We start from the raw sequence: 26,392 nt of genomic DNA on the forward strand, positions 1-26,392 counted from the left end.
TAATGCAGAGGCAAGAATATTTTATTTCTTGTTTCTTTTCAGGGGGTTCCTACTTCTAGCCATAGAAACAGCCCCCTGCCCACCACCAGCAGAACGCCTTCCTCTCACCAGGTTTTGGGCAGGGTGTGAGGGCAGAGAGCAGGAGCGATGCCTTCCCATTTCAAAATGTGATAGGCCACCACTGTCTATGCATTTAAAGCGTAACATTTATTTGTAAAATTGTATGCATTTCTCACTACTAGCAAAACCCCAAGGAAAAATATTTACCTGCTGCCTTGTAGAGTATCTTTGGCAGAGAAAAAGGCTAAGGAGTAAATCCTAAAGAAATTCAGAGTGGGGTCCCAAGGACAGCTGGATGACACCTTGCGCACCTCCTTACAGCAACTTCTGCAGCCAAGCTGGTACCAAATGTATTGCTCTTCCTTCTTTTGGACCACATCAGCGAGGCCAAGAGTCCTTACATCTGGGCAGTCCAAGACCTCCAGGCACACTGTCCAGACGTGCACTCCAGATAGAGGCTGTCTCTCAAGTAATCTGGTCCCTCAACAAAGCTGAGATGTATACTACCAAAGCTTTGAATTTGGCCCAACGACAGCATGCAGTGTAAATCTCACAAGCCAGGCTTTATATGCTGGTGGTAGTTTGCCTTCAGACTAACCTCAAGGGTAGCCTCACATAAAGCACATTGCAGTAATCCAACTTTGAGGTTACCAGTGCATAGAAAACTGGTTTTGGTTGCTTGCCCAAGAGCAGAGGCAAAAATTGAAACAGGCAGTCTTTCAGCAGTGCCCTAGCAGGAGCAGAATGAAGTATGAGTATTGCAAAGAACCCTTAAAGCAACGTTAAGTGAAAACATAGTCACGAAAGCTAACCACTGCCACAAGCAAAGGTTTACCTTAAATGTTCCAGGAACAATGGAGATATTGTTCCATGTTTAAGCTGTTATTGGTATGATTGATCTTGTTCCATTTGCTCTCTGATCCTCTTTCCCACCAGCCCCAATTATTTTTAACATACATGTTTTGCTTTTAGCTGAAAGCAGGTTGACAATACATCTATCATTCTTAAAGAACCATTCTCAAGGCATTTATTTTCCATAGTTCCATTTATTTGGTCTCTTGCTCTGTACATTCCCATGAAATGAATCCATCACGTTCAGCTTTATTTTTTTCTTTCCTCTCTTAACCTGAATAGCTTTTCACCAGTTTTTGGCATTTGTTTCAACACTACAGTATATTCATTAACATTTACTCCTTACTCATAAGGTGTATGATGGAAAGAGCAGGTTCTGAGTAGGGATGGGGGAGAAGTGGGGTTCTGCTTGCATTCTACACTTCTTGAACCAATACACAAAAGTAAGACCATTATCCTTAGTAATTTGCACTTCTCTGAATGTTGTGATGCAGATCTCCAATTAAACAATGCATACACCAATGCATAAGCCACAAGAAAATGTGCATAAAATAAGATGTAAAATGCATTATATTAAGGGAAATGGATTGCAAAAATGTCTATATTAATTAAAAGTGCATACAAAAATATGTATATGAAGAGAAATTCACCCTAAAGCTGATGAATTTTCATCATACAATATGCTGTGCAAATGAAGATAATTGATTCTAGGTTTGGAAAAATTGAAAACTGATATATCTGTTCACCTCCAGTTATGGGCCCTGTTTGTGTGTATCTGTGTGTGTGTTTATGTGTCCAGATCTCTCTCTCTCTTTTGTCTCATGTGAAGTTTTGTGTATTTATTAGACATGTGGGAAATTTGGAAGGAGTAATAACAAAACCTGCAACATTTTCTGAGCAAGCAGCAAATGTAAATTGTGCTGCAAGTGGTCAAATGGGCCAAACAGTCATTAGAATGTTCCATCTTCTGGCCAGATCCATTTTCAGCATACTATGAGATGCATGGGGAAAATTGTGATCTGAACCAGACCATATAAATGAATCTAATTTTGAGCGGAGCAAATAGGTAACCACTTTGCTATGAATCTAGCTGAAATGCACAAGTTACCTGCATGCTCCAGAGTCAATTTTGGGTTAAGTACATCATCCTTGCAGAGTCTGTTTATTATCAACTGTGTGTACTTGAAACTACCAGTCATGTGCAATAATTTTCTACATACTCAGTGCAGTTGCATGAAATATACTTATTTGAATTACACTGCTACTGTTATTTATATAGCATTTTTCATTATTGTTGTGGGTTAAACTACAGAGCCTAGGACTTGCTGATCAGAAGGTCGGCGGTTCGAATCCCTGCTACGGGGTGAGCTCCCGTTGCTCAGTCCTAGCAGTTCGAAAGCACCTCAAAGTGCAAGTAGATAGGTAGGTACCGCTCCGGCAAGAAGGTAAACGGCATTTCCATGCGCTGCTCAGTTCCCCAGAAGTGGCCTAGTCATCTTGGCTACATGACCCAGAAGCTGTACGCCGGCTCTCTCGGCCAATAAAGCGAGATGAGCGCCGCAACCCCAGAGTCGGTCATGATTGGACCTAATGGTCAGGGGTCCCTTTACCTTTATATTCCATGTATGCCCATCAGTTCTAACTAATTGCAAGACAGGTCACCTTTGTTATATTTGTTGTATATGGCAGGGATAAGGAACCTATGGCCTCCCATGTGTTTTAGAATATATCTCCCATCACTCCTGACCATTAGCCATGCTCACCTGATTTCAGTTAATGAATTCTGGATTCCAATAACATATGGAGGCCCAGAAGCTGCCCATCCCTGGTATATGTTGAGGAGTGCAAGGTGGTTTGCCTAAGACATCATATAGCAATCTTATAGCTCACCTTTGATTGTTAGCCTTCCCAAAAGCTTGAGCTAACATGCTTTATTGCACCCATTTTAAAATATTCCTTATTACCTTGATGCTTAGAATATCTTTTTTATGACCATTTTTTCCAATGTAACATCTGTGTATAGTTGTTTTATTTCGCATTTACTTAGTCTTCTCTGACCTTATATTTTCATTAAAAAGCCCTTTTCTGGAGCATGACAACAAGATAGTACTGGTATTTGAATTAAGAGACAGGAATTAAAATTGGGGATGCAATTAACCAGCTCCCCTTTCCTCATCGACTGGAGGGTGGGAGGCAGAAAGCAGAAGGGGGCCTCTAATATCTCTTGAGCTCCTTAAGGAATTAAAAGGACTGAGAAACTTTCCAAAAATGAATCCACCTTGATGACAGGTTAGAAACCCAACGTGTTCAAGTAACGATCTAACAAATCCCAGTTGAAATTGACTCTGCTTTAATTATTCTAAAGAGTGAAATGGATTACATTACCCTAAGCTATTTCATCTTCTACAAACGACCCCTTGATTAGAACACAGGTAATTCAAGACCCCAGAGGTGACCACGGGACCTCTTGCAGAAGCTGTCAAAGTTTATATGCCACCAAGGGAGGGGGAGGGTTGCTGCTCGGGTGACTAATGTATATTGAACATTGAAACTTGCAGAGGGACAGAAAAATGAAAGCTAAGCTTTGTCATTTTCTAATTTCAACATAAAATAACGAGGAAGAAAAGTAAGATAAGCAGGAGATTGCACAAGCTTGCAACAAGCTAATTGACCGGACTCTCTTAGATCCCATGCTCTTTTCACTCAGTCTTTTTTTCTCAGGAAGGTGGAAGAGTGTACCCATCTGTGAGATGTGTCTGCTGTTAAGGACGTGTGGGAAAGGCCTGAGAAAGGGAGCAGTTCCAGAACAGATAGAGGCAAGGCTGTGGTCTAGCAGGTCATATAGCTTGTTGGTGGCACACCAGCTGAATTTCTGCCTGATATTATCCATTCCTCAGACAGTTGCTACAGGCTCAAATCCTGATATTACCCATCTCTAGACAGCATTAGATTGTAAAATGGTTTGTTCTGCTAGCACAAGGATTGGGGGGGGGGGTGACCTTAGATGCTTGCTAAGGTTGATGGAACTTGGAGTACAACAACACCTGCAACATCTTAAGTTCCCCATCCTTATGCTAGGGGACCATTTCCTAATCTGTCCCCACAACCCTGCCATAGCACAACAATTTAGCCAAGTTTTCCCCAACCATATTATTTCTCTAGCCATTTGTGTTTCCGAAGGGCTTATTCTAAAAAACAAAAACAAAAAAACCCATGCAGAAGTAATCTACGGATATTTTAAAAAACACATGACCTGACCAAGTTTGCTATGAGTGTAACTTGCTGCTCTCCTGCCAGCAGCTCACCATTCCTGGCAGCAACTTAGGGATCCATAAAATCTGGGCAGCACATCGACACACAATGTGAGTAATTTATATGAGAGGTAAAGGTAAAGATAAAGGCACCCCTGCCCGTACGGGCCAGTCTTACCAGACTCTGGGGTTGTGCGCCCATCTCACTCAAGAGGCCAGGGGCCAGCGCTGTCCGAAGACACTTCCGGGTCACGTGGCCAGTGTGACATCGCTGCTCTGGCGAGCCAGAGCTGCACACGGAAACGCCGTTTACCTTCCCGCTAGAAAGCGGTCCCTATTTATCTACTTGCACCCGTGGGTGCTTTCGAACTGCTAGGTTGGCAGGCGCTGGGACCGAGCAACGGGAGCGCACCCCGCTGCGGGGATTCGAACCGCCGACCTTTCGATCAGCAAGCCCTAGGCGCTGAGGCTTTTACCCACAGCGCCACCCGCGTCCCCATATGAGAGGTAAGCTCATCCATATATAATGTTAGGTCAAAGGTGGGGAGCATCAAACCCTGGGTGCAGAAATCACCTCTCCAAGCCTATTTATTTGGCCCTTGGGACTCTCTGTAGGCCACACACTCTCTCCCCAGACAACATCTTTCACAGACCCTGCTTATATCATCCTCAAACATTTTTGCCTGGCTGGAATGTGTCTATAACTGTGATAATGTTCCTTTTCTTGCATGGATGGAGTATGGAGAGAGGCATGTGGGCGCAGAAACCTCTGACTTTCTTGTGAATGAAATGTAGCCTACTGTAGAGAGGTAAGTGCATCACTGATTGCTCCCACCACCTTTCACTCTGACTCTGACCACCACTGAACATGGTGCAACTAACACGCTCCATCAGCCCACTTGTGCAATGGACCCCCTCCCTCCTCCCCCTGTGCACCGCCTAAAACTGTTCTAGGGGTCCACCCAACCCTCTGGAATAGATTTGTGGGAGGTGTGGGGCATGCATGGGGAGAGGAAAGGGGGGGGGATGTTCTGTTGAGCAAGCAGAAATCCTTGTGCTGACAGAGCATGTTAGTTGGATGCCTCCCACAATCTGCAGTTTAGAGACAATAGGGCAATTTATGCTCTCACAATTCAGATTGCATTTAGCACTCCTTAAATTTCAACATGCTGAAGATATATTTCTATAATAAAGTTTTTGTTTCCCCAACCATCTTGGCTCTATTAAGGGGGGGGGGGAGTACAAAACACAATTTTCACTTCCCTTGAAGGAACCTAAAGCTGCCTGACTAGCTTTCTCTCCAGCTGCAGGCTGTTTTGAATGTAGACAAATTGCCAGAGCTGATTTCGTCTACAAAAAACTGATTAGTGAACCCCCTGTGGATTCTCTAACTGTACCGTTGGCAGCCTAAGAGATTAGTGAAGCAATTCCCATCATCAAATTATTTACTGTTAAAATATTGGATTAGGGATGTTGTTATCCACTGCTCTGAGATTACAACGTGATTCTGTAAAGATGAGAAAGGAGGAAAATAAACTTACCCTCAATCATTGGTAATTAGGATTTGAACTTTTTAGCTGCTTTCCCATCTCAGTAAAAGCAAGTGTCAGCTTCCTAAAGATTCACTTGTGCTCATTACAAAATCTCCTTCTAACTTCTCTTTCTCAAGACAAGGGCCACACCAGTACGTACAGAATGCCTCCCAGACATTTCACTAATCGTATTAGAAACTATTTTAGCTACTCTCAAAATTTATAGAGCCATCCTGGCTGAGCAGGGTACTCCAAGTCAGCCTCCAGTACCACCCTTGGGAAAGAATCCAATAGCAATTTGCCAAAAACTTATCCCTGCCCTTGAAAGGTGCCAATTCAGAACCTGCCTTCATTAACACAAATTTTCTAAAATTCTGCCAGGAATTGCAGTCGCCACCTTAGAGCATACATCCTATTCTGAGACAAAAGCTTGCTCTGGCTAATCAGTAATAAAGCAGCTTTGTACATGTTCATTGACACACTTTAGTATTCAAAGCAAGTAGGCGCCAGCTGTGCCCATTGCCAGTAAAGGCAGATTTTGGTCTATCAACTTTCAGTGGTCAAAATGCACCCCTTCCCTCAGGTTCCATTCTGCCCAAGTTTTCTGTTGCTTTCTTGTCAACATTCTTTGGCCCCTATGTGTGCTCAGTTATCATTGTGCCGTTGCTCCAATTCTTCCCCTCAACCTTATCTATATTCTTCAGAATTTCCTTTTGGTCTTTCCACAATCCTTGAACGTGTGGGTACCTCTCTCTCTCGTTTATGGGTGGTACAATTTTGGCCATGCAATTTTGGTTTCTGCATCCAGGCAAAGAATCATTTTAGCGTCTAGATTATGTTCCGAATGTGAGCCTTGGCAAGAAAACTGGTCACCCATGTGATGCCCAGGTGGTGCACATCTACACCCCTCCCAGTGGCGTAGCGTGGGGGGTGCCAGGGGTGCCGGCCGCACCGGGCGCAACTTGGGCAGGGGGCGCACTCGCACTAGCAGCTCTCTGCCCCTACTAAAATCCACGGGTTAGGGAGCCCGCGCTCGCTCGGCTTGGCGAGGAGGTCGCAGAAGGGGGAGAGCAAAGCCTTCTGCCGCGGGCAAAAAAAGGAGAGGAAGCCGGGCGGGCGGGCAGGCTGGCTGGCGGGGGTCTGGCTGCGCCTGCTGCTGCCGTTGCCGCTGCCACTGCTGCTGGGCTTTGACAGCTTGGCGAAGCGGAGGGAGAGGAACTTTATGGTAATTGCGGCTCTCTCTCCACTGGCCGCGCCGAGCAGGGAGTCTGGCGAGGGGGCGGGAAGAGACTTTCCCCCCTTTTTTCCACCTCGCCTGGTCAGAAAGGAGAGCGGAGTCTCCTCAGGGCGCCCTCAGGCAGGGCAGGGCAAGGCAAGCAGAGCGAGGAGGAGAGAGAGGGGAAGGGGGGGGAAGCAGCCAGGAAACGCTGCGGTGTGGAGGGGGAATCAATTAAGGAGAGAAAGCGAAAAGCCTTGGAGAAAGGGAAAAAAGGAAAGAAAAGAGGCAGCTCCGGGAGAGCGCGGGGGAAAGAGAAGCCTCGCTGCTGCTGCTTGGGAGAGTAAATTACTGTACTTGCCTTGCCCCGGGTTAGGGGGCGCAAATTACTTGCCTTGCCCCGGGTGCTGATAACCCACGCTACGCCGCTGACCCCTCCAAAGCCTTCCATGGCACCCACTGGGTTTCCTCCTGCTGCTGCAATTAAAATTGAAGAAGCATTCAATTGCAGCAAGTAGAATAGGCCATGGTATGTGATAGGATGTGACCCCTGCTTTAGATTAACAACTTTTAACCTAACTTTTAAGGCTACATACAAAAACAGCATCTAGAAGAGCTCTGCCGGATCAGGCCAAAGGCTGAACTAACTCTGTGTTATGCTCTCATAGTGGTCAATCAGATACCTATGGAAAAGTCCAAAAGCAGGACCTGAGTACAACAGTACTCTCCCCATTTGTGTTTCCCAACAACCAGTATTCAGAGGCACACTGCCACCTTAAATGAAGATAGAGCAAAAGCTTCATGGCTACAAAGGCTTTTAAGACTCACTGGAGACTATTGCTTTTACTTGTCTGCTGATACTTATCAATCTATCACTCAATCTATCTTGTATAACAGATTGGATAACCTCACATAATATGCCCCCCCTTTTTTGTATTTTGTTACTGTTAACAGATTTGGATATTTTTAATAGAAAAGTGATACAGAAATATATGCTAATTAAAACATATAACAAATAAAATATGTTCCCGGTCTTTGTGCACCTTCCAGCAGTTTTGGGTAGCTGCAATGATAAATTTGCTCCTGCTGTGAAGAAAGTGGCTCCAGCTATGCCTAATGAAGGCTTCTCTCGCTTCCTTGGAACTATGCAGCCTCTGGAACCCATATCTCTGGCATTTCCCCCAGAGGTGGACACACAACTGTTAGGCATCTCCTCCTGCATCTTACTGCGTAACAAGTCAGTCAATCACTTAAGCAGTAACAACTGGTAATAAAAGACCCAACATCCTGTGGTTAGCATGTAAGTCCAACCTATAAAGTATTTGCAGATGTCCACCAGCTGGAAATGATTACAAATGAGGTTTTAATCACTGGACATTGAAGGCGGCTAAGAAAGAACCTTATTGAAAATGCTTTATGAACAGAGTATGCTAACCTTCAGGGTCACCTGTGCCTTGGCTTTAGCTCAAGGGGAGGGTCGGCAAATATATGGCAGTTGTCAAGAAGGTCCATATATTACTGCAGCTACTGAAGTGGGTTCTCCAAACGGAGAAGCCAATTTTGTTTGATGTATATTTACTCTGGGGCTGTCGATTGGAAATGTGCTCGAGTAGCTTGAAAGGCAAGGGCATGGGCAGCATAAATTACCATAGCAGCCCCTGGTCTTTCCACTCTTTCCTGTGTCCTTATAATACGCACAGCAATATTTGAAAACAAGTTGTTCCCTTTCAATACAAATGTACTGAAGAACATGATGAATGTTTAGAAGGTCAGAGAGCATGCTGTATTTGATGCCAGGACATATTGACCCAAGATGTCTGACTGGAAACCTAGCAGGTAGTCTTTGTACAAAATTCATTTCCCCTTCCATCACCACCAGCAACAGCACTTCCAGCAAACCAGATTTTCAGTGAGGACGCAGTGAAATAAGACTTCAAGATGTTGATTGATTGGGTGGATAGTGTGCTTGTGTGCTCCTCCTGGCGACTCATTAGATGACCTTGTTGAGGACTGGAATAACCGGCTCTTGGCAGCCATTGATGAGATCGCGCCTAAGCGCCCTCTGCGACCCCGTCGAAACCGGGCCCCTTGGTTTACTGAGGAGCTCCGGAAAATGAAGCGGGATCTCAGACGGCTAGTGCGAGTATGGCGACGGACTCGTGACGGAGCCTCAAGAACATCTTATAGGACACTTATGAAAGCCTATGAGATGGCTATGAAAGCTGCTAAGAAATCTTACTTTGCAGCTTCCATTGCATCCGCTAGCTCTCACCTGGCACAACTTTTAAAAATAATTAGGTCAATAGCGTCCTTAGGAGGACAACCAAATTTAAGCACAAATTCGACCCACAACTGTGAGGCATTCGCGAGTTTTTTTGCGGAGAAAGTCCTGTTGCTCCACCGTGACCTCCCTGCCAATTTAGATACAGTGACTGAACTGGAGGCCCCTGAACTGACTTCAGGTCCAGTGTTGGACCATTTCGATCGGATACTCCCTACTGATGTGGATAGATTCCTCCAAGTTGGTAGGCCCACCACCTGCCTCCTTGATCCGTGCCCGTCTTGGCTGATTAGGGAGTGTCCAGATGTTGCACGGACCCCCCTGGTTGAAATTATCAATTTGTCCCTTGACACGGGGACATTCCCAGGGGAACTGAAGGAAGCAGTCGTGTGTCCACTCTTAAAAAAAAAACTTCATTAGATCCCTTAGACCTATCCAATTACCGCCCAGTTTCAAATCTTCCATACCTGGGTAAGGTAATTGAGAGAGCGGTTGCTGAACAGCTTGGTAGGTTTCTGGAGGAAATGTCGGCATTAGATCCATTTCAGTCCAGTTTCCGTCCTGGTTTTGGGATGGAGACAGCTCTGGTTGCCCTAACAGATGATCTCCGTAGAAAACTGGATCGAGGCGGGTCGGGACTGCTGATCCTTTTAGATTTGTCAGCAGCCTTTGACATGGTCGATCATGATCTTCTGGACCACCGCCTCGCAGACGTGGGGATACAGGGCATAGCCCGTAACTGGTTTGCTCTTTTATCTCTGGTCGGGGACAGAGGGTGGCACTAGGGACGGAAATGTCGTCGCGCCACTCCTTGGTGTGTGGAGTGCCGCAGGGCGCAATTCTCTCCCCAATGCTTTTTAACATCTTTATGCGCCCCCTTGCCCAGATTATCCGGAGCTTTGGGCTGGGCTGTCACCAATATGCTGATGACACTCAGCTCTATCTGCTGATGGATGGCCACACTGACTCGGCCCCGAACACACTGACCAGATGTTTGGAAGCTGTGGCTGGATGGTTTCGTGGGAGCCGATTGAAACTAAATCCTTCGAAGACAGAGGTCCTATGGCTAGGTCGGGATGGCATGGGGATGAGGGACCAACTCCCTTCTCTTGCAGGGGCCCAATTAGTGCCATTGCCTTCCGTTAAGAGTTTGGGTGTAATCCTTGACGCCTCCCTTTCCAAGGAGGCGCAAGTTACAGCAACAGCCAAGGCGACATTTTTCCACCTTCGCCGCATCAAGCAGTTGGTCCCTTACCTTTCCCGCCCCGACCTGGCCACAGTGATCCATGCGACGGTCATCTCCAGGCTTGACTACTGTAATTCGCTCTATGCGGGGCTGCCCTTGAAGCTGTCCCAGAAACTCCAGCGGGTACAGAATGCTGCAGCGAGGCTCCTCACGGGGTCTCTGCAATGGGAGCATATTCACCCAGTGCTTTTCAAGCTGCACTGGCTCCCGGTGGAGTACAGGGTCAGATTTAAGGTGCTGCTTTTGACCTTTAATGCCCTTCACGGCCTAGGACCCTCGTACCTATGGGACCGCCTCTCCTGGTATGCCCCACAGAGAGCCTCAAGGTCCATAAATAACAACACCCTAGTGGTCCCAGGCCCTAAGGAAGTTAGACTGGCTTCAACCAGAGCCAGGTCCTTTTCAACTCTGGCTCCGGCCTGGTGGAACGCTCTGCCTCATGAGACCAGGGCCCTGCAGGATCTGATTTCTTTCCGCAGGGCCTGTAAGACAGAGTTGTTCCGCCTGGCCTTTGGCTTGGAGCCAATTTGATTCCCTCCCTCTCTTTTTTTCCCCCTTTCTTTTCCTTCTCCTCCTGCGATGAGGCTACATTTTAATATTTTAATGTTCCATTATTTTAATGTTGTATTTTATTTTTGTTTTTAAGTTGTAATCATTCATCTTGTTTTTATTATTGCTTGTAAGCCGCTCTGAGCCCGGCCTTGGCTGGGGAGGGCGGGGTATAAATAAAAAATTATTATTATTATTATTATTATTATTATTATTATTATTGGTGGATGTGTGAGAGTAGAATGAGATGAGTGATATTGAATACGGACCATTTTAACTATGCATGGCCTTGAGACCCTGCATGGGAGAGAATGAAGATGATACCATTTGTCTAGTTTGTTTAGATGTAAGGCACAATTTGAAAGTGATAAGCAGTATTTTGTGAGTCTTGGCAAGATGAAGACTGAAACGGAAGGAATTCTTGGGTTTAAAGAAGTTTCAAAATATGCTTCTATGTTTTGTTTTGTTTTGTTTTGATATATTATTGTTTTATTGTCTTGTTTTATAGTTTTGTTTCATATCTGTAGTTTCAACCAATGCTAATCATGCTGGTAGTGTGATGAAACAGCATGGACCTGGAGCTGCATGATGCAGTATGAGCAAAGAGAGTTAGATTCAATGCCCCAGGAGCTTGCAATCTGAGTGGCATGTCAGTGAGGTCATCTGCATGCAGCAAAATGTTGTTATATACTTCCAATATGGTACCTGGTGCTCAATTTGACAAACACACACACCTTCTGTTTTCCGCTCTTTTGGAAACAGAGATTTGATCTGACATCCTTTGATCTCTGAGTCCAAGACACAACTGTGGAAAATTGAATTTAAAGGAGATTGCTCCCAAAGCTGAAATAACCATAGAAAGACTCGGAATATGTCAAGCTAACTGACCTCTGTAAAACCAAAACTGTTTATGAGTCCCCTTAACTGGGAAGCTGAAATAGCTTAGCAGCCACGTGCTTTAAATCAGACAGTGGAGGAACAAATGAAATAATGCATAGTGTTTAATATCTCAATAAGCCCTGCCCATAGATCACAAAATATGTTCTATTCTCTTTGCTTTCTTTTATCCCTTAAAAACAATTGGCCTAGATCTTTACCCAGAAAGCTCCTGAGGGTCTCTGGGATATTCACATTATTATGGCCATTGGAGACAGCCACCTCACAATGGTGATGGAAGGTGGTGAACTCTTAAAACTTGAAATAGCTTGTGTTAATCTTGCAATCATACTTATCTTACTTTTTAAATTGGAAATTAATGCAGGAGTGCAAGACCAAAACAGAATAAGCTATCATGTGATTGTAAAAACAAATTAAAAACACCAATCAAACATCACTGGAGAGTCTACTTATCTTCCAGGATAGAAAGCATTTTCAATATGGTATATAGCCTACATTTCTGACAGGAAGGACCTTGCAAACTTAGTGCACTTCCTCCCACTTCATTCAAAGCCCCACCCCTAGAACTCTATTGGCTCTCAGGGGTGCAGTTTGTCTTGAACCATAGCATGAAGCCCATTTTATTGAAAGCAAGCTAGCTAGCTCCTGCCGCAGTCGAAGCAGGGATGCAGCTGGGACCCATTATGGAGGGGTGGAAAGCAGTAGCGTAGCATGGGTTGCCAGTACCCAGGGCTGGACAGATGGATGGGTGGGAAGGAGGGAGGGAGGGCAATGGACAGAATCCGCATGCATATTCAATTGCTTAACAGTGTCAGCATCACCCAGGACATTGCAGAGATAAGAAAAGAGGAGTCATTCCATTGTAAGGAAAGGTCATTTCCTTGTTCTCATGGAGAAGCCATTTTCAACAGAGCCCAGCAAAAGAAGCTAGATTGAGGCACCACTGGGTGCTGAAATTTTGCACCTTAACAATTTTGCTCCTGGAGCAACCACCCCTGTGTGTCCACCCCACACACACACAGAGTATGCCACAGATGGCACCCTTGAATTTGCTACAGAGAAATAAATATATTTTGTGGGTAACAGAGCATACCCTCAATCATAAGAATATTCACCCCATAATGTTCTGGTTTGACCTGGTTGTGATTTAATCAAGAGGGAGGTGCAAGAGCCAGGTAACTGGCTGCTAGCCGAGTATGCTTCATGCCATGTGTGTCTTCAAGGAGTAGAGTGAGTGATCTCAGCCAATCAATTACATGGGTGATCCCAAATAATCAGGTAGGTGGATGAAGAGACAGTGTGCATGCATGTGAGAGGGTAGGGACAGATAGCACAAATTGGTGTATGTGTGTAAGAGAGAGGGTAGAGAGCATAAGTGTGAACAGATGTGAATAGAGAGAGATGGGGTATAGGGGAAAACATAGAAAGCTGCCTTATACTGAATTAGACCATTGGTCCATCTTAGTACTATCTACAATAACTGGCAGTGGCTTTGCAGGATTTCAGGCAAGACTTTCTCCCAACCCTACCTGGAGCTGCTGGGGTCTGAACCAGAGACCTTCCGCTTGCAAGGCAGGTGTTCTGCCACCAAGCTGTGGCCCTTCCCACCACTGGCCCTAGCCTCACCCACAAGAGGCATTTGCAACCCCTGGCATATTACTCCTGAGAGAATATAGTCTTCAGGGTAATAAAGGTTCCCCATCTCTGCTGTCCAAAAAGAATAGTACCAAAGCACAATATGCACCCTTGAATAACTCAAAAAGAAGAACCCAACACTGCTTACCTTGGTTAGCATGATTGTAGCTGAGGATAAAGAGGGAGCTCTATTCCACTTACAGCTTCCAAGCTTCCTGTCAATTTGTAAGGCTCTTGGGGGAGCTAAGCAGTTAGACCCTCCAAGATAAATGCACAGCTATGTTCTCATGACAGGGCAACAAACCATTCCCCATTTCAATTATCTGAAGGTACAAAGGCCCTAACCAGCTCCAGTCATCTGGCACAAATTGCTGCATGGTTTATTTCCCTTGCAAAGTTCAATTTGTAATGCAGTGGTTTCAGCAAAGGATTTGAATGCAACCCAAACCATGGTTGATGCAAAGGATTTTCAGATTCATGCAAAATCATGTCCCAGTCACTGTTGCTATATTGCATCATTAGAGGAGGTAGGAAGTTACAGGAGCGGGAGAGAGTAAACATGTTTGTACTCAAGCTTTTCTGAAAGACGATTCAATTTCAAACTTACTGGCTCATTGGTCTCCTTATAGCACTGGCATTTGTTAGAAGGGGGGAAAGATGGACCAGAGAAAACACAATCTGTGATTGAGGTGGAAACAGCTAAAACCAGCAATCAGAGCAATAACTCTTAGTAAACCTATACCTGATGCACAACAGCTATATTCCACCACCCCCATCCCAGATGTCAACTTCAACCCTAGCAATTTCCCATGTACAAATATGGTTTACATGCCTGACTCGTTGCTCAATTCAAATAGTGAAACAACATGTAGACAGGGATAATCTGTCTGAATTGTTCTGCTAGGCAGGCTGACATAATGCAGCCTGACAATAAAGTGCTGTATCCAACGTTTTGTGAGTAGAAGGCAGCTTGGACAACCAATTTTTCACTCCCCTATTTCCCCCCTTGCATTCCCATGTCTCCCCTGAAAAGCTTTTCTAAGGGTCAAGGGACCTACCACCTTTGTGGCCTGTGGCAGGGGAGATTTGCCTGAAATCAGGCAGAGGAATCTTGCACGGTTCAGATAAGGTCCCCAGTCTGTAATGATTCCTTCCTCCTACAGCACAGCTCCAAACTACCAAACAGATGATAGTTTCCTCAACCCTTTGAGAGCTGTTTTGAGCATAAGTGGCTCAACAGGTGGGGTTGAACTGTGCTAGCTTCCAGGTACATGGGTTGCTATTGCTTAATGGGAAGGGGTGAGGCAATGGGGAGGTCAGTGCAGTGCAAATGATCAGCATACACAATCTCGAACTGCTAGTGTGCTTCCATTATAATGAGCAAACACCTTGCTGCCTCTCCCTCCCAATCTTGTTCCCAGTAAGCAACAGTGAGACACCTGCTGGAAAGCTAGAATAGCAGTGTTGTCCCACCCAGCAAGCCACTGTTGGTTTTGAGGGTACACAAGACTTCATGGACCCCTTAGTCATGGTCTTACAGTTTGTTGGCAATTGAATGTATTTGCTAGAACTTGCTATGGCTTTACAGATGCCATATCAGGGCCAGGAGGAATTTGTCCCATCAGACTAATAAGGCCTGTCTGAGGGTTTTGCCTTCCTCACAACGATCATAACTTTGGTGGATATGGCATCGGGTTAGCTTCTAGTCAGTGTGGAAAGGGAACTGTGTTCTCTGGCTTCCCACTCTATGGAGGTGTGGTATCCCATTAAAGGGATTCAAAGGGGAGGAGGAGCTGCTGGCCAAATGCCCAGGCAGGGGCCAAGGACCATATCACTCCCCAGCATGGTAACCTTGTGGGGTAGCACCTATTTTAAGTATGTCATTGTTCTTACCCACACCAGGCTTGACTCCCAGGTATCCATTTTTCTTTTTTTTTAAAAAAAAAATATTGATACTTACTCAGAGATATACAAAAATACATATCCATCATCAAGTATCTACACTGATATAAAACAGCTACTTGGTCTTTTTTTTAAAAAAGGAAGAAAGACAAGAACAAGAAAATTCTAAAGAAAGAGAAAGAAAGAAAAATTAGAGAAAGAAGACGAAAAAGAAAAAGACTTCTGGCTCTCTGTACTACAGCTATATATAGCATTCAGGTATCCTTCCAGCAGGCAGGCTGGAGGTCTTAATAGGCTACCCAATGCCAAGACAAAACTCACTTACATCTGTAATCAATACAGTTGTGGCCTAATTTTAATCTCCAATGAATTGTGTCTGTGGTTCTTGTTTCACCCAAATGGCTTGATGGCGGCTTCACGACACTTGGGCAATTCAAGCCAGGTTGGTAATACAGCCCCAATTGTGCCACAATACCAGCCACTATTGGCTACATGCCAGACAGTTCCGTTACCTTTTCAGCTGTTATTCTACCTGGATGAAGCAGGGGACAAGATGGGAAGCTTGCTTCTGCTTGGCTCCCCCTCAGATACCGTATTTTTTGCACCATAACACTCACTTTTTTCCTCCTAGAAAGTAAGGGGAAATGTCTGTGCGTGATAGGGAGCGAATGCCTGCGGGTGGCGGGGGGGATCTGCTGCAGTTGTGAGCAGAGGATCCATGGTTCCCCTTCCTTCCCTCCTCCATGGTTACAAAGCATGGATCCACATAGATCCTCAGGATTTTTGCATTGGGCTACTCCAAACTCACTGTCAGATCACATGTCTGTGGCCACAGCATGAACCACAAAAATCATATATCCACTATTTCGTTTAGAATATTTTTGTTTGTTTGTTTGTTTTCCTCCTCTAAAAACTATGTGCGTGTTATGGTCTGGTGCGTGTTATAGAGCGAAAAATACGGTATATCCATTTGAGCTGCTCAACTTTGCAACTGCAACCAGTGTCTGAATTTGCTTGGTCCTTTCTGCTCCTTTTTTCCTTTTGTGTTGTGTCTTTCAGATTTAAAATGTCTGGACAGATAATGTCTTGTTTGTTATTGATCTCATGTAAGCTGCCCTGCAAGTCTTTTCAGCCAAAATGCAGAGTAATTTTTTATAAAAAAAAGTTTCAAGTAAATAAATTCACACCGACAGAGAATTGTGTGATGTAAAGCACCATGTACAGCTTGAACTCCACCATATACAGTACAACTTAACTAAAGATAGTTTCGAACTACAAGAAAAACAGCAAGACAAGCAAAACCAGCTGGGGAAATTATTGAGTAGTAATTTGGAATAAATGCAGAAAGAAAGAAAGAAAGAAAGAAAGAAAGAAAGAAAGAAAGAAAGAAAGAAAGAGAGTTTGTGAGGCCTGCCAAAACAGAAAATATAATTAAAATCCAAAAGTTTTGTCAATTTTTCCTCCCATCTCTAAGTTAATATGAAAACATTAATCGGCTCAACTCTACAACCCTAAAACAATTACGTAAAGACACAAAGCAATATCAAATAACTGTAGCTAATCAAGAATCCTCCTTTTATAACACATTATATAGTCTTCAAGTTAAATGTTGTCCATGAATGTACTCATTCATCATTTTTCTCATCCCTTGAATTGCATGAACATAATTTCTTTTCTGTTGGGTCAAAACCAGTGGACCTTAAGATTTTAAAATGTTCTGCTGATAAGCTTTCACCCTTTAAGCTGTCATTCTGAAGACTTAAATAGAATTTCATCCCCAGAGTTAATGATCTTCTCATAATTTCCGCAGGCACTGACTTAATTTGTACATTTCTGTTTGTCAGTGGCTTGTTAGAGAGTTTGCCTTGAATATGGGCCAATTTGCATGACCATGCCCCATGTGACTGGTGGTCCTCCTACACACTCACACACATACTAGTAATAATGTGCATACATTTAAAAAAGAACCTGGCTTCTAATAGGCATCTAGTTAGCCAATGTGAAAAGAAAGTTCTAGGCTAGATAGGCCTTGGCCTAGGAGGATGCTTCTTTAAGAGCATCCACCTAATCATGTTTTGATATCATACCTATACCAGTGTGACCAGGAGAGTTGTGCAGCACCAGCCGAGTAGTCTAGCAAAGCTTCAGAGTCTTCCCCCTTTTGATTTGTCAGTCTAACCTGCTCTTAGAGGTTAAACTGAATAGGTCCAAATATACAAAGAGATCCAAGTTTGGAGAGAGCTCTATCACCACCATAATGATGGGAGTTGGGTACTCAGCTTCATACGGAGTGCCATTCTTTCTCAATCCTTGCTCTAGGACAACATGAGAAAAGGAGAGATAATGCAAATGCTGTTTCTTACCTGTGGCTGAGTCCACGACTCTAGACTTGTCTCTTTTAATGGTGTTTGGGGTCTTCCAGATTCTTTTGAATGCTTGCAGAAAGAAAGAGAAATATGAACAGTCAGTATTTTTCAGGCCAGCATATAAACATTTGGCATACAGTTGTGCATATTTGTATGAACATCAGAGAAAGGATTATGACATTATAATAATTCACTGTATTTAAATGGTTTTTATAGTTGCTGTAAGTGTGCTGGCTCCTGCCAAAAAAATGACAACAGATACTTCCTTGTAAGTAATGGAGGGGAAGGTTATTATAGCAGACAAGTGGTATCAATTCAGCATCATGGAAAGAGTAGACCACAGTCCCCGCACCCTTACATGACGAAAGGATAGCAACAATAGTTCTGGTCCAGGATCAGCACCAAGGTACAGATTTCCAAGATCCATAACATAGCTTAAAAGACTGCACAGGAGCTGTGAAGTTGTTCCAGTGAATTTCCCCACCTACCTTGCCAACCTTTTAAGAAGAGGCAGAGAATGCCCAGGAGCTTGTGAGAATTCCTGCCCCTGGGGGAATTCTTGGCCTGAAGGCGGAATTCATCTCTCTTTTCTTGTTGTGCCACTTCTCAGTAACATACACTGCTAGATCCCTCCCACTGTGCTGCAGAATGTGGCACCTCTGAGATATGCTCAGCCTTCACATTCTCTAACAGTCCCTTCTCCTCCATGGGTAGAAAAGAGGCAGCCTCTGAAAATCTGGGAGATGGGGTGGGCTTCATTGAAATTACTCTGCTCTTTTGTCTCGCCCCCTCCACTTCAGACTCTTCTTCCTCTAGTGCTTCTTACTCCTGGTCTGGATCATAGTACCCAGGGGGGATAACAGCAATAAGCTGTTCAAATAACTTTTGTTATGAGGATGCAAAGAAATGTTAACAAATAAGAAAATAAAATGTGCCTTGGAATATCTCTCTATCAGCTGCACTGGCTCCTGGTGGAGTACAGGGTCAGATTTAAGGTGCTGCTTTTGACCTTTAAAGCCCTTCACGGCCTAGGACCCTCGTACCTATGGGACCGCCTCTCCCGGTATACCCCACAGAGAGCCTCAAAGTCCATAAATAGCAATACCCTAGTGGTCCTGGGCCCTAAGGAAGTTAGATTGGCTTCACCCAGAGCCAGGGCCTTTTCAACTCTGGCTCCGGCCTGGTGGAACACTCTGCCTCATGAGACCAGGGCCCTGCAGGATCTGATTTCTTTCCGCAGGGCCTGTAAGACAGAGTGGTTCCGCCTGGCCTTTGGCTTGGAGCCAATTTGATTCCTTCCCTCCCTCTCTTTCTTTTTTCCTTTCCTTCTCCTCATGTGATGAGGCTACATTTTAATATTTTAATATTTCAGTATTTTAATGTTCTATTTTAATTTTGTTTTTAAGTTGTAATCATTCAGCTTGTTTTTATTATTGCTTGTAAGCCGCTCTGAGCCCGGCCTTGGCTGGGGAGGGCGGGGTATAAATAAAAAATTATTATTATTATTATTATTGTTGTTGTTGTTGTTGTTGTTGTTGTTGTTGTTGTTGTCTTCTGCTATGGGACTAATCCGGGTCTACTGTATTATTTTTCATGGATGTCTGGAAATAACCTGCCGTGGCTGGACTTGAGCACCCCTTTCCAATGCCTGGGATGAGTCCTGGCATATGGACACTGCCACTGTTAACAGCGCCATGAAGAAGGTAACCACTTATGCAGTGACAAAGAAAGAAGCAATGCATCAACGAAACAGAATATGAGGGTAGGCACAGATTTGCATAAAGTGTGCATGTGCTAATTTATATGTTGCACTGCCAAAAGGACAATGAGCATTCACACTTTACATTGTGGGTGCCCTTTACAGGATTGAGCATGGTGCTACAGTTCCCAGGGAGCTTAATGGCAAAGAGGGGCTGGCCTGCCTCTCAGTGTTATCATTTGGAGGTTCACACCCAGCCTCACTAGTCAAGTTTCATTGCTTGACTAGGTGGGGCGCCAGCCCCATTATCTACAGGGGGCGGAGCCAATAGTAGCCAGGCAGTCGGCTCCGGAAATTCACCCACCCTCCCCTCCCTTTGTTTAATGTTTTCTTGTTTGCAAGTTAACTTTTTCTTTCTGCTTAGTGGCGCTGCTACAGTCTTTGACAGGTTGTTGTCTGGAAAGAAGGACTGGGAAGAAATTTCCCTGCATTGGCAGGTTTTGTTTTCCCCGTAGCAATTCATCACAACTTTGGTGGTTTATGGCCTTGGGTGGAATCCTTTAGTCTTTTCTTCCATATAATGTGTGTGTGTGTGTGTGTGTGTGTGTGTGTGTGAAGTGGTGACTCACCCCCTGCGGCGGCGATTCCAGGGTCCCCTCTTAAAGGGGTTGTAATATGGGTGTCACTGGCCATACACTGAAAGGTTGTCAGTGAACTACCCTGCGTGTGGGGATATGGGTGGGGCTGCCTGCGACACATACGTCTCGCAGAACACCCCCGTATCCCATTAACCCTGATGTGCCCCAGTTCCCCCGTCTGGGGGGCTGGGAGGGATACACGCCCAAGGCCTAAGCCAAGGTCTTCCTACATTCAGAAGTTTAATAGAGTTGTGGCCTAATTTTAATTCCATAACACATAGTCAGAGTCTTTGTTCCTTTCTTATGATCCCTGGGGGCTAGGGCTCTCACAGCCTGATCACACAATGTTTTTCTTTTTTGAATTCAGGTGGGCAAATCTTATTCGTAGGATGAAGCTGTAAAGAACAAATGCAAAGGAAAAGCAAATAAGCTTACACCCCTCTATATTGCCTGGAAAACCACTGCTATATGGCTCCTAGAGGATCGAAAATCATGAAAATGAGAGCAATGTATGTGCTGGCAAGTCCTGCCCCCTATCATGTGGCCTCCTTATTTAAAACCCTCCATAAGTTGAAGGGTGAACTTCTGAAGTCAGGAGTTTCTTTCATTCCTGAAGGCAATGTAGAATCCTGCTAATGCAGGACTTGCGAAAGCAACAAAATAAATTGGGGACAGAGTGGGTGGACATTCCCTAACACCCTTGCTCTCCCTCATACAATTTTCATCCTGTGTATGATCTGCAAACCCAAACAGAGTGTGGGTGCTCTGGAAGTGACGTCGGATGCATGTGTGGGCCTCTTTCCATCTCCTCTGTTTATTGTTTTTACCAAAATCATTTCTCAAAGGTAATTTGGAATGGGATGCAGCATGTTGTGGTCCTATTACACACCCTGCCCTTGTTCAAAGCTGCTATTAGCTACAGCTCCCTGTGTCTTTCCCATTCCTCAGCTAACAGCAGCTCAGAGATGGGGAGGGAGAGTTACCGGTAACTATCACCCTGCACTAAGACCCCAATCTAAATCTGGCAATAGATGCATGCATAAATAACAGGGTGGAGATGCATTCATGCATCTCCAGTGTCTAGTTTGGCCTTAGAGTGGTGACCCTGTTTGTATGCAGTCTGGATAAACCTTGTAAGCTTAATTATTAAAACAAGTTTGAATGTGTTTTTCACACACACACACACACACAGAGAGAGAGAGAGAGAGAGAGAGAGAGACTTAGGCATTGTGGGGGGTTTTATTACAGGAACTGAAAAAGAGGGAACTTTCTTTAAAGCTGCTTCTTTTTTTTTAAAAAAAGTGTTTTGTAAAAGATGTAGAATTTAATAGCTCATTGGCCTTTCAACTTTTTTTTTTTAATCTTACAACTTGGCGGATCTCCTAATTAGAAATAAATAAATGAATTAATGAAAATTCATATGATCTGGATGAATTAAAGTCGCCTTTAAAGAATCCCTTTTGCTGAGGCAGCCCATTCTCCCCTCCCCAGTGAAATTACATCTCATTTTCCAGCCACCTTGCAAAACCGGCTAATGTGCATAATGATTGCTCAACTCTGCCCATAAATGCTACGGCTTTTTATGAGCACAGGGACGGAGGTGCCACTGCAGCCTCCAGAGTATCTTTACTAAATTCTTGTGTGAGTATATTGCACCTGCTTGCCTTGAACCAGCGCCTGAGATGAATGGCAAACACTAGGCTTTGTTTCCTAATGTAGTGAAGCTTCATACTAGATTTTGGTAAACAGCAAATATACCCTCTGACTTCCTGAAGGACATTGACTGAGATTTTTTTCAATAAAGCTAAACAAGTCACAGAGATGAATGTGCATTATATCCATGATCTCTCCCTCCTTCCCTCTCCCTCCCTCTCTCTGTGTGCGGGGTGGGGTGGGGAATCATGTATAATGACCAGATAATGTACAAAATTTAGTCTACACATGCACATTTCCCAAGGCTTGCTGGTGTTTATGTCTATTGACTGGGAAATGTGCACAATTCCTTCTTCATGGGAGGCCTGGTGAATGTGCACAATGGCCATTTCTTATGTCCTTTAACTTCTCTCTCTCTCATTCTCTCTCTCTCTCTCAGTAGTGATAAAAAGCATTCCAGAGGAAAGATCTTAGAGGATTCTGAGAAACTGCATACCTCGGGTTAAGTACTTAATTCGTTCCGGAGGTCCGTTCTTAACCTGAAACTGTACTTAACCTGAAGCACTGCTTTAGCAAATGGGGCCTCCTACTGCTGCCACGCCGCCAGAGCATGAATTCTGTTCTCATCCTGAAGCAAAGTTCTTAACCTGAAGCACTATTTCTGGGTTAGCGGAGTCTGTAACCTGAAGCGTATGTAACCTGAAGCATATGTAACCTGAAGCGTTTGTAACCCGAGGTACCACTGTACTTCATTAAAGACAGTGTTGTTGGGAACGGGTTTGATATTTTGCTCTTTCTCTATTTCCCAAACATGGCTACATATTTCTCTGATATGGGGAAAGACTGAATTCACTAGAAAACATGGCACTGTAGGTGCAGAGCCTGAATAGAAGACAGACTTCATGAACGAAGAAAAAAGCACTGTTCTAATGGTTATAGCTAATTTCTTCATCAATAAGCATCTTCAAAAACTATACACACATGATTATGGGAGTGTTCCATTTTACACCATCTTAATAGCCAACAAAGGATTTCCACTGGTGCAAGGATTTCCATTTACAGAATGGAACTTCTTTCTCTTGCTGCAACCACATGTCCTCCCCAGGTCTGTTACTGAGCATTGCAGAAACTCCCAGAAAAAAATGTAGAGGGCATGCAGGAGGTGAGGGGGGAGAGGAGAGGGATCACAAATCCCTTTGTGGTAGTAGAAGCAGTTAGTTGAATACCACTGTGGCATTCGTACAGAGCCCCCGGTCGTTTCATGGACTATTGACCTGTACTCTTCCACTGCCACCAACCAGGTTTCTTCTGGTGAAATACTAAGTCTCAGTCAGGTTGTAAAGTCAACAACGAATATTAAAGTTTATTGAAGAACAAAAAAGTTTTAAATATATTCAGAATGGTTTCTCAAATGTGTGCCCTTAACTAGATGTGGCACTATCTCACACTGTCACACTCTTCTCTCTCAGTTCTATCCCTGTCTCTCACTCTGGCTGTAACAACCGCTATGTTTGTCTTTTACTGGCTCTGTCTGACTCTGACTCCCCTATCCCCCAATGGTAAAACCCCTGGACTGGGCCTCAAAACCAGGTAGGCTCCGCCTCTGAGCTTTCTCATTGGTCAATCTACATTAACCATGTCCATCCCCCTGTACAAACAAAATCACAAGGAATGGGCAACCGCCACAGCCACCCTATTTGACTTGAAAGAATTGCTCATTTTAGATCGTACCAAAAAAGATATAAATAAATAAAAGGAATTGTGAGGATCATTATCTCAGCCTTTACTACAGTACGTTGTTTGTGGAAACACCCACACCCACGTATTCAAACATTTAATTATTTCCACCTGTAACTATTAGTCGGTTCAGAGAAGTTTTGGTGGATGCAGTGTTCAGCTTACTCTACTGTTGTAAGATGGCTGTGGGTGATGATGTGTGTGTGTTTCTTTCCATTACAGTGGTACCTCGGGTTAAGTACTTAATTCGTTCCGGAGGTCCGTTCTTAACCTGAAACTGTTCTTAATCTGAGGTACCACTTTAGCTAATGGGGCCTCTTGCTGCCGCCGCACCACCACCACGCGATTTCTCTTCTCATCCTGAAGCAAAGTTCTTAACCTGAAGCACTATTTCTGGGTTAGCGGAGCCTGTAACCTGAAGCGTATGTAACCTGCAACGTATGTAACCCCAGGTACCACTGTATACATTTATCTAGCTATCTAGTTTTGTTCCCATTCTCCTCCCCAGAGTTCACAATTCCCTAGACTTCAGGCATGTTTTACTACTGGCACGTGTCCAATCGCGACCGTATGAAGATTTCTGGGCACCAGGTTGGGGACTGGCATCTCCATCAAGCCAGCTGACTCGTGTGCAGAAAAAGATGCGCGTCTTGAACTTTTGCACTGCTGTGTGAATCATGGACCCCTTGCCGGGCATCTTAGTCCTCCATCATCACATCAAGGAAAGTAAGTACAGTGTTGAGTACAGGTATATTTGGCAGTGCTGAAGCTTTTCCACAGGCCACCCAAATGGAACTCAAGACCACAGTTTAAAAACCTCTGCCTTAGTCCATAGTTAATTCCATTTCCATTTCCTCTGTGTGTGTTCCTTCTTCTTGCGTACTGGGATAAATGAATTGTTGCAAGAGCAAGCTACAGTCAGGCAATGTAGTTGATATCATAGAATCAAAGAACTGCAGTGCTGGAAAGGATGCCAAGAGCCATCTGTTCCAACCCCATGGAAAATAGGCATGCTGTTGTGGCAACCACAACCCAGGTTTAAGGTGTCATTTGCTGCCTAGCTTATATATCTGAATTTCCAACACTGCTCCCCACTGTTGTGCTCTACAAGGATTAAGAAGAAAGAAGCTACCACCCCTAGACTGGTTGTAAATAAGAAGGCAGGCAGGTGGAGGCAGATTGGGGTTGGTGGGGCAGTGCCCTTCACTGCCTGTATCCTTTTGCATTTCTTCTTTAAAAGTGCACAAGCTTCTAGGTAAGAGATAATCTTCCATTATCTCTTTCTCATTCACACATACTTTTACCCCAGACAAAACCTTCTTCCCTGGTCTCACGGAACACTGGAAACACCATTCCAGGTCCCTTTGTTTATGTTCCTTTTACTCTCATCCATCTGACATTTAAACTTAATACACAGAAGAAAATTAAATCTATAATGAGATGAAGATGCTATGATTGATTTCAGTTTGAATGTTACATTATGGCATCAGCGGCACAGTTACAGCTCCCAAAGCCCCAATCCCGGCACCAATAAAAAATTTCCCTGGCAACCAGGCATGGTTGTTAGTAGAAATCAGGCTCACATAATGGCATGCTTAACTAAAGCTCAAGTAACTTTTAAAACTATAGTCCTTTGAAATAACCTACAAGTGTAATGGGGAACAGATTCAGCATGGATGGCTGAAGAGCATTGAAGGGAAAGAGCTATCTCCAACAGCTCAAAACACAGAAGCGCATTCACACAATATGCCATGTCTCTTGCATCCAGGTTCCAGCTTCACTCTGAAGAGGAGTCAAAATCAGGGATTGTAATGAGGTATAAGTGACTACCTGAGACTAGCCAGGCGCATGATCCAGGGTGCCTAAGCCCTAGCTGCAGACAAATCCCATCGGGAATGTGACATCAAAGGAGAGGTCTTGTCCATTTGGAAACAATTTATTTCAAATATAGATTAAGCATGAGCATGTTCAAGATGTCAACTTAATGAATCCTTTCATAAAGATTAATTGCTGATATTCTCTCTCTCTCTCTCTCTGTGTGTGTGTGTGTGTGTGTGTGTGTGTACCATAAACACACTCAGGAAGTGGTACCTTGATACCTCATCTAATGGTGGACCTTCCACAATACCTCTTTAGACAGGTGAATATTGCAAGAGGAGCAGTCATGTTGGTTCAACACTCCCACTCCAATAACAGCTATAAAAATAAGCTTGGCATCAGTACTGAAGCTAACAGTTAGCATGACATCCTAAATGCCATTTATTTCACCTGTTAAGGAGGTGTGAAACTCATCACCCCAAGCAGGATACAACTTAGCTCAACCAAGGCAGCATAGATTTGCCAGCCTCTTCACCATCCAAAATTGCTCTGCCAAGCATCATCTATCTTTTTTTGTTTGTTTTGTTCTGAAATGCACTTATTGTTCCCTCTCAATCAACCAATTTAAATGACCTCATAAAACATGAATTGGGATTCCTGTCTGCCCACTGTCACTACTCGGATGGTGGGGAGAAGGTTGTGTTATTTGTTAAGAATAAATGCTTTAGAAGACAAAATGGTAATCAATTTATTTACACGGAAAAGCTTTAGAGGCTTAAGCCACCTGCCTTGGGGATGCTTTTGACTAAAGAAATGTGCTTACAGTACTCATGTGCCACACATCTGCACAAAAGCATCCTTCACCATCTTTCATCTCCTTTTTTAAGCTACTACACACCTTTCCTGAAAAGTGTGCATTGGATTACATGAAGTCACTCTCAGTCATCGTTGATGTTTTAGGAAAACATAAAGGTATAGAAATATGGCTGTTATGATAAGCTGATATACAGAGTTATAAGGCTATCTTTATCTATTTCAATATTTCTACTCCACCATTTTG

The 26,392-nt window shown here is 44.1% G+C and overlaps 1 protein-coding gene across 4 annotated transcripts in view; it reads right to left on the minus strand.

The window, feature by feature from the left end:
- The window catches only part of PCDH11X (protocadherin 11 X-linked), a 758,870-nt gene that overhangs the window by 326,186 nt on the left and 406,292 nt on the right, over nucleotides 1-26,392 (minus strand). For all 4 annotated transcript variants that reach the window (XR_014560298.1, XR_014560299.1, XM_083722715.1 and 1 more), the window contains one exon: nucleotides 17,785-17,856. Coding sequence is in view for 2 of the 4 variants with exons in the window: in XM_083722715.1 (XP_083578841.1) it covers nucleotides 17,785-17,856 (72 nt within the window). In the remaining 2 variants the exon portion in view is untranslated. The remainder of the gene's footprint in view (nucleotides 1-17,784; nucleotides 17,857-26,392) is intronic.

The sequence above is a fragment of the Podarcis gaigeae genome (assembly GCF_964106915.1).
Source record: "Podarcis gaigeae genome assembly, chromosome: Z".
Classification (NCBI taxonomy): domain Eukaryota; kingdom Metazoa; phylum Chordata; class Lepidosauria; order Squamata; family Lacertidae; genus Podarcis; species Podarcis gaigeae.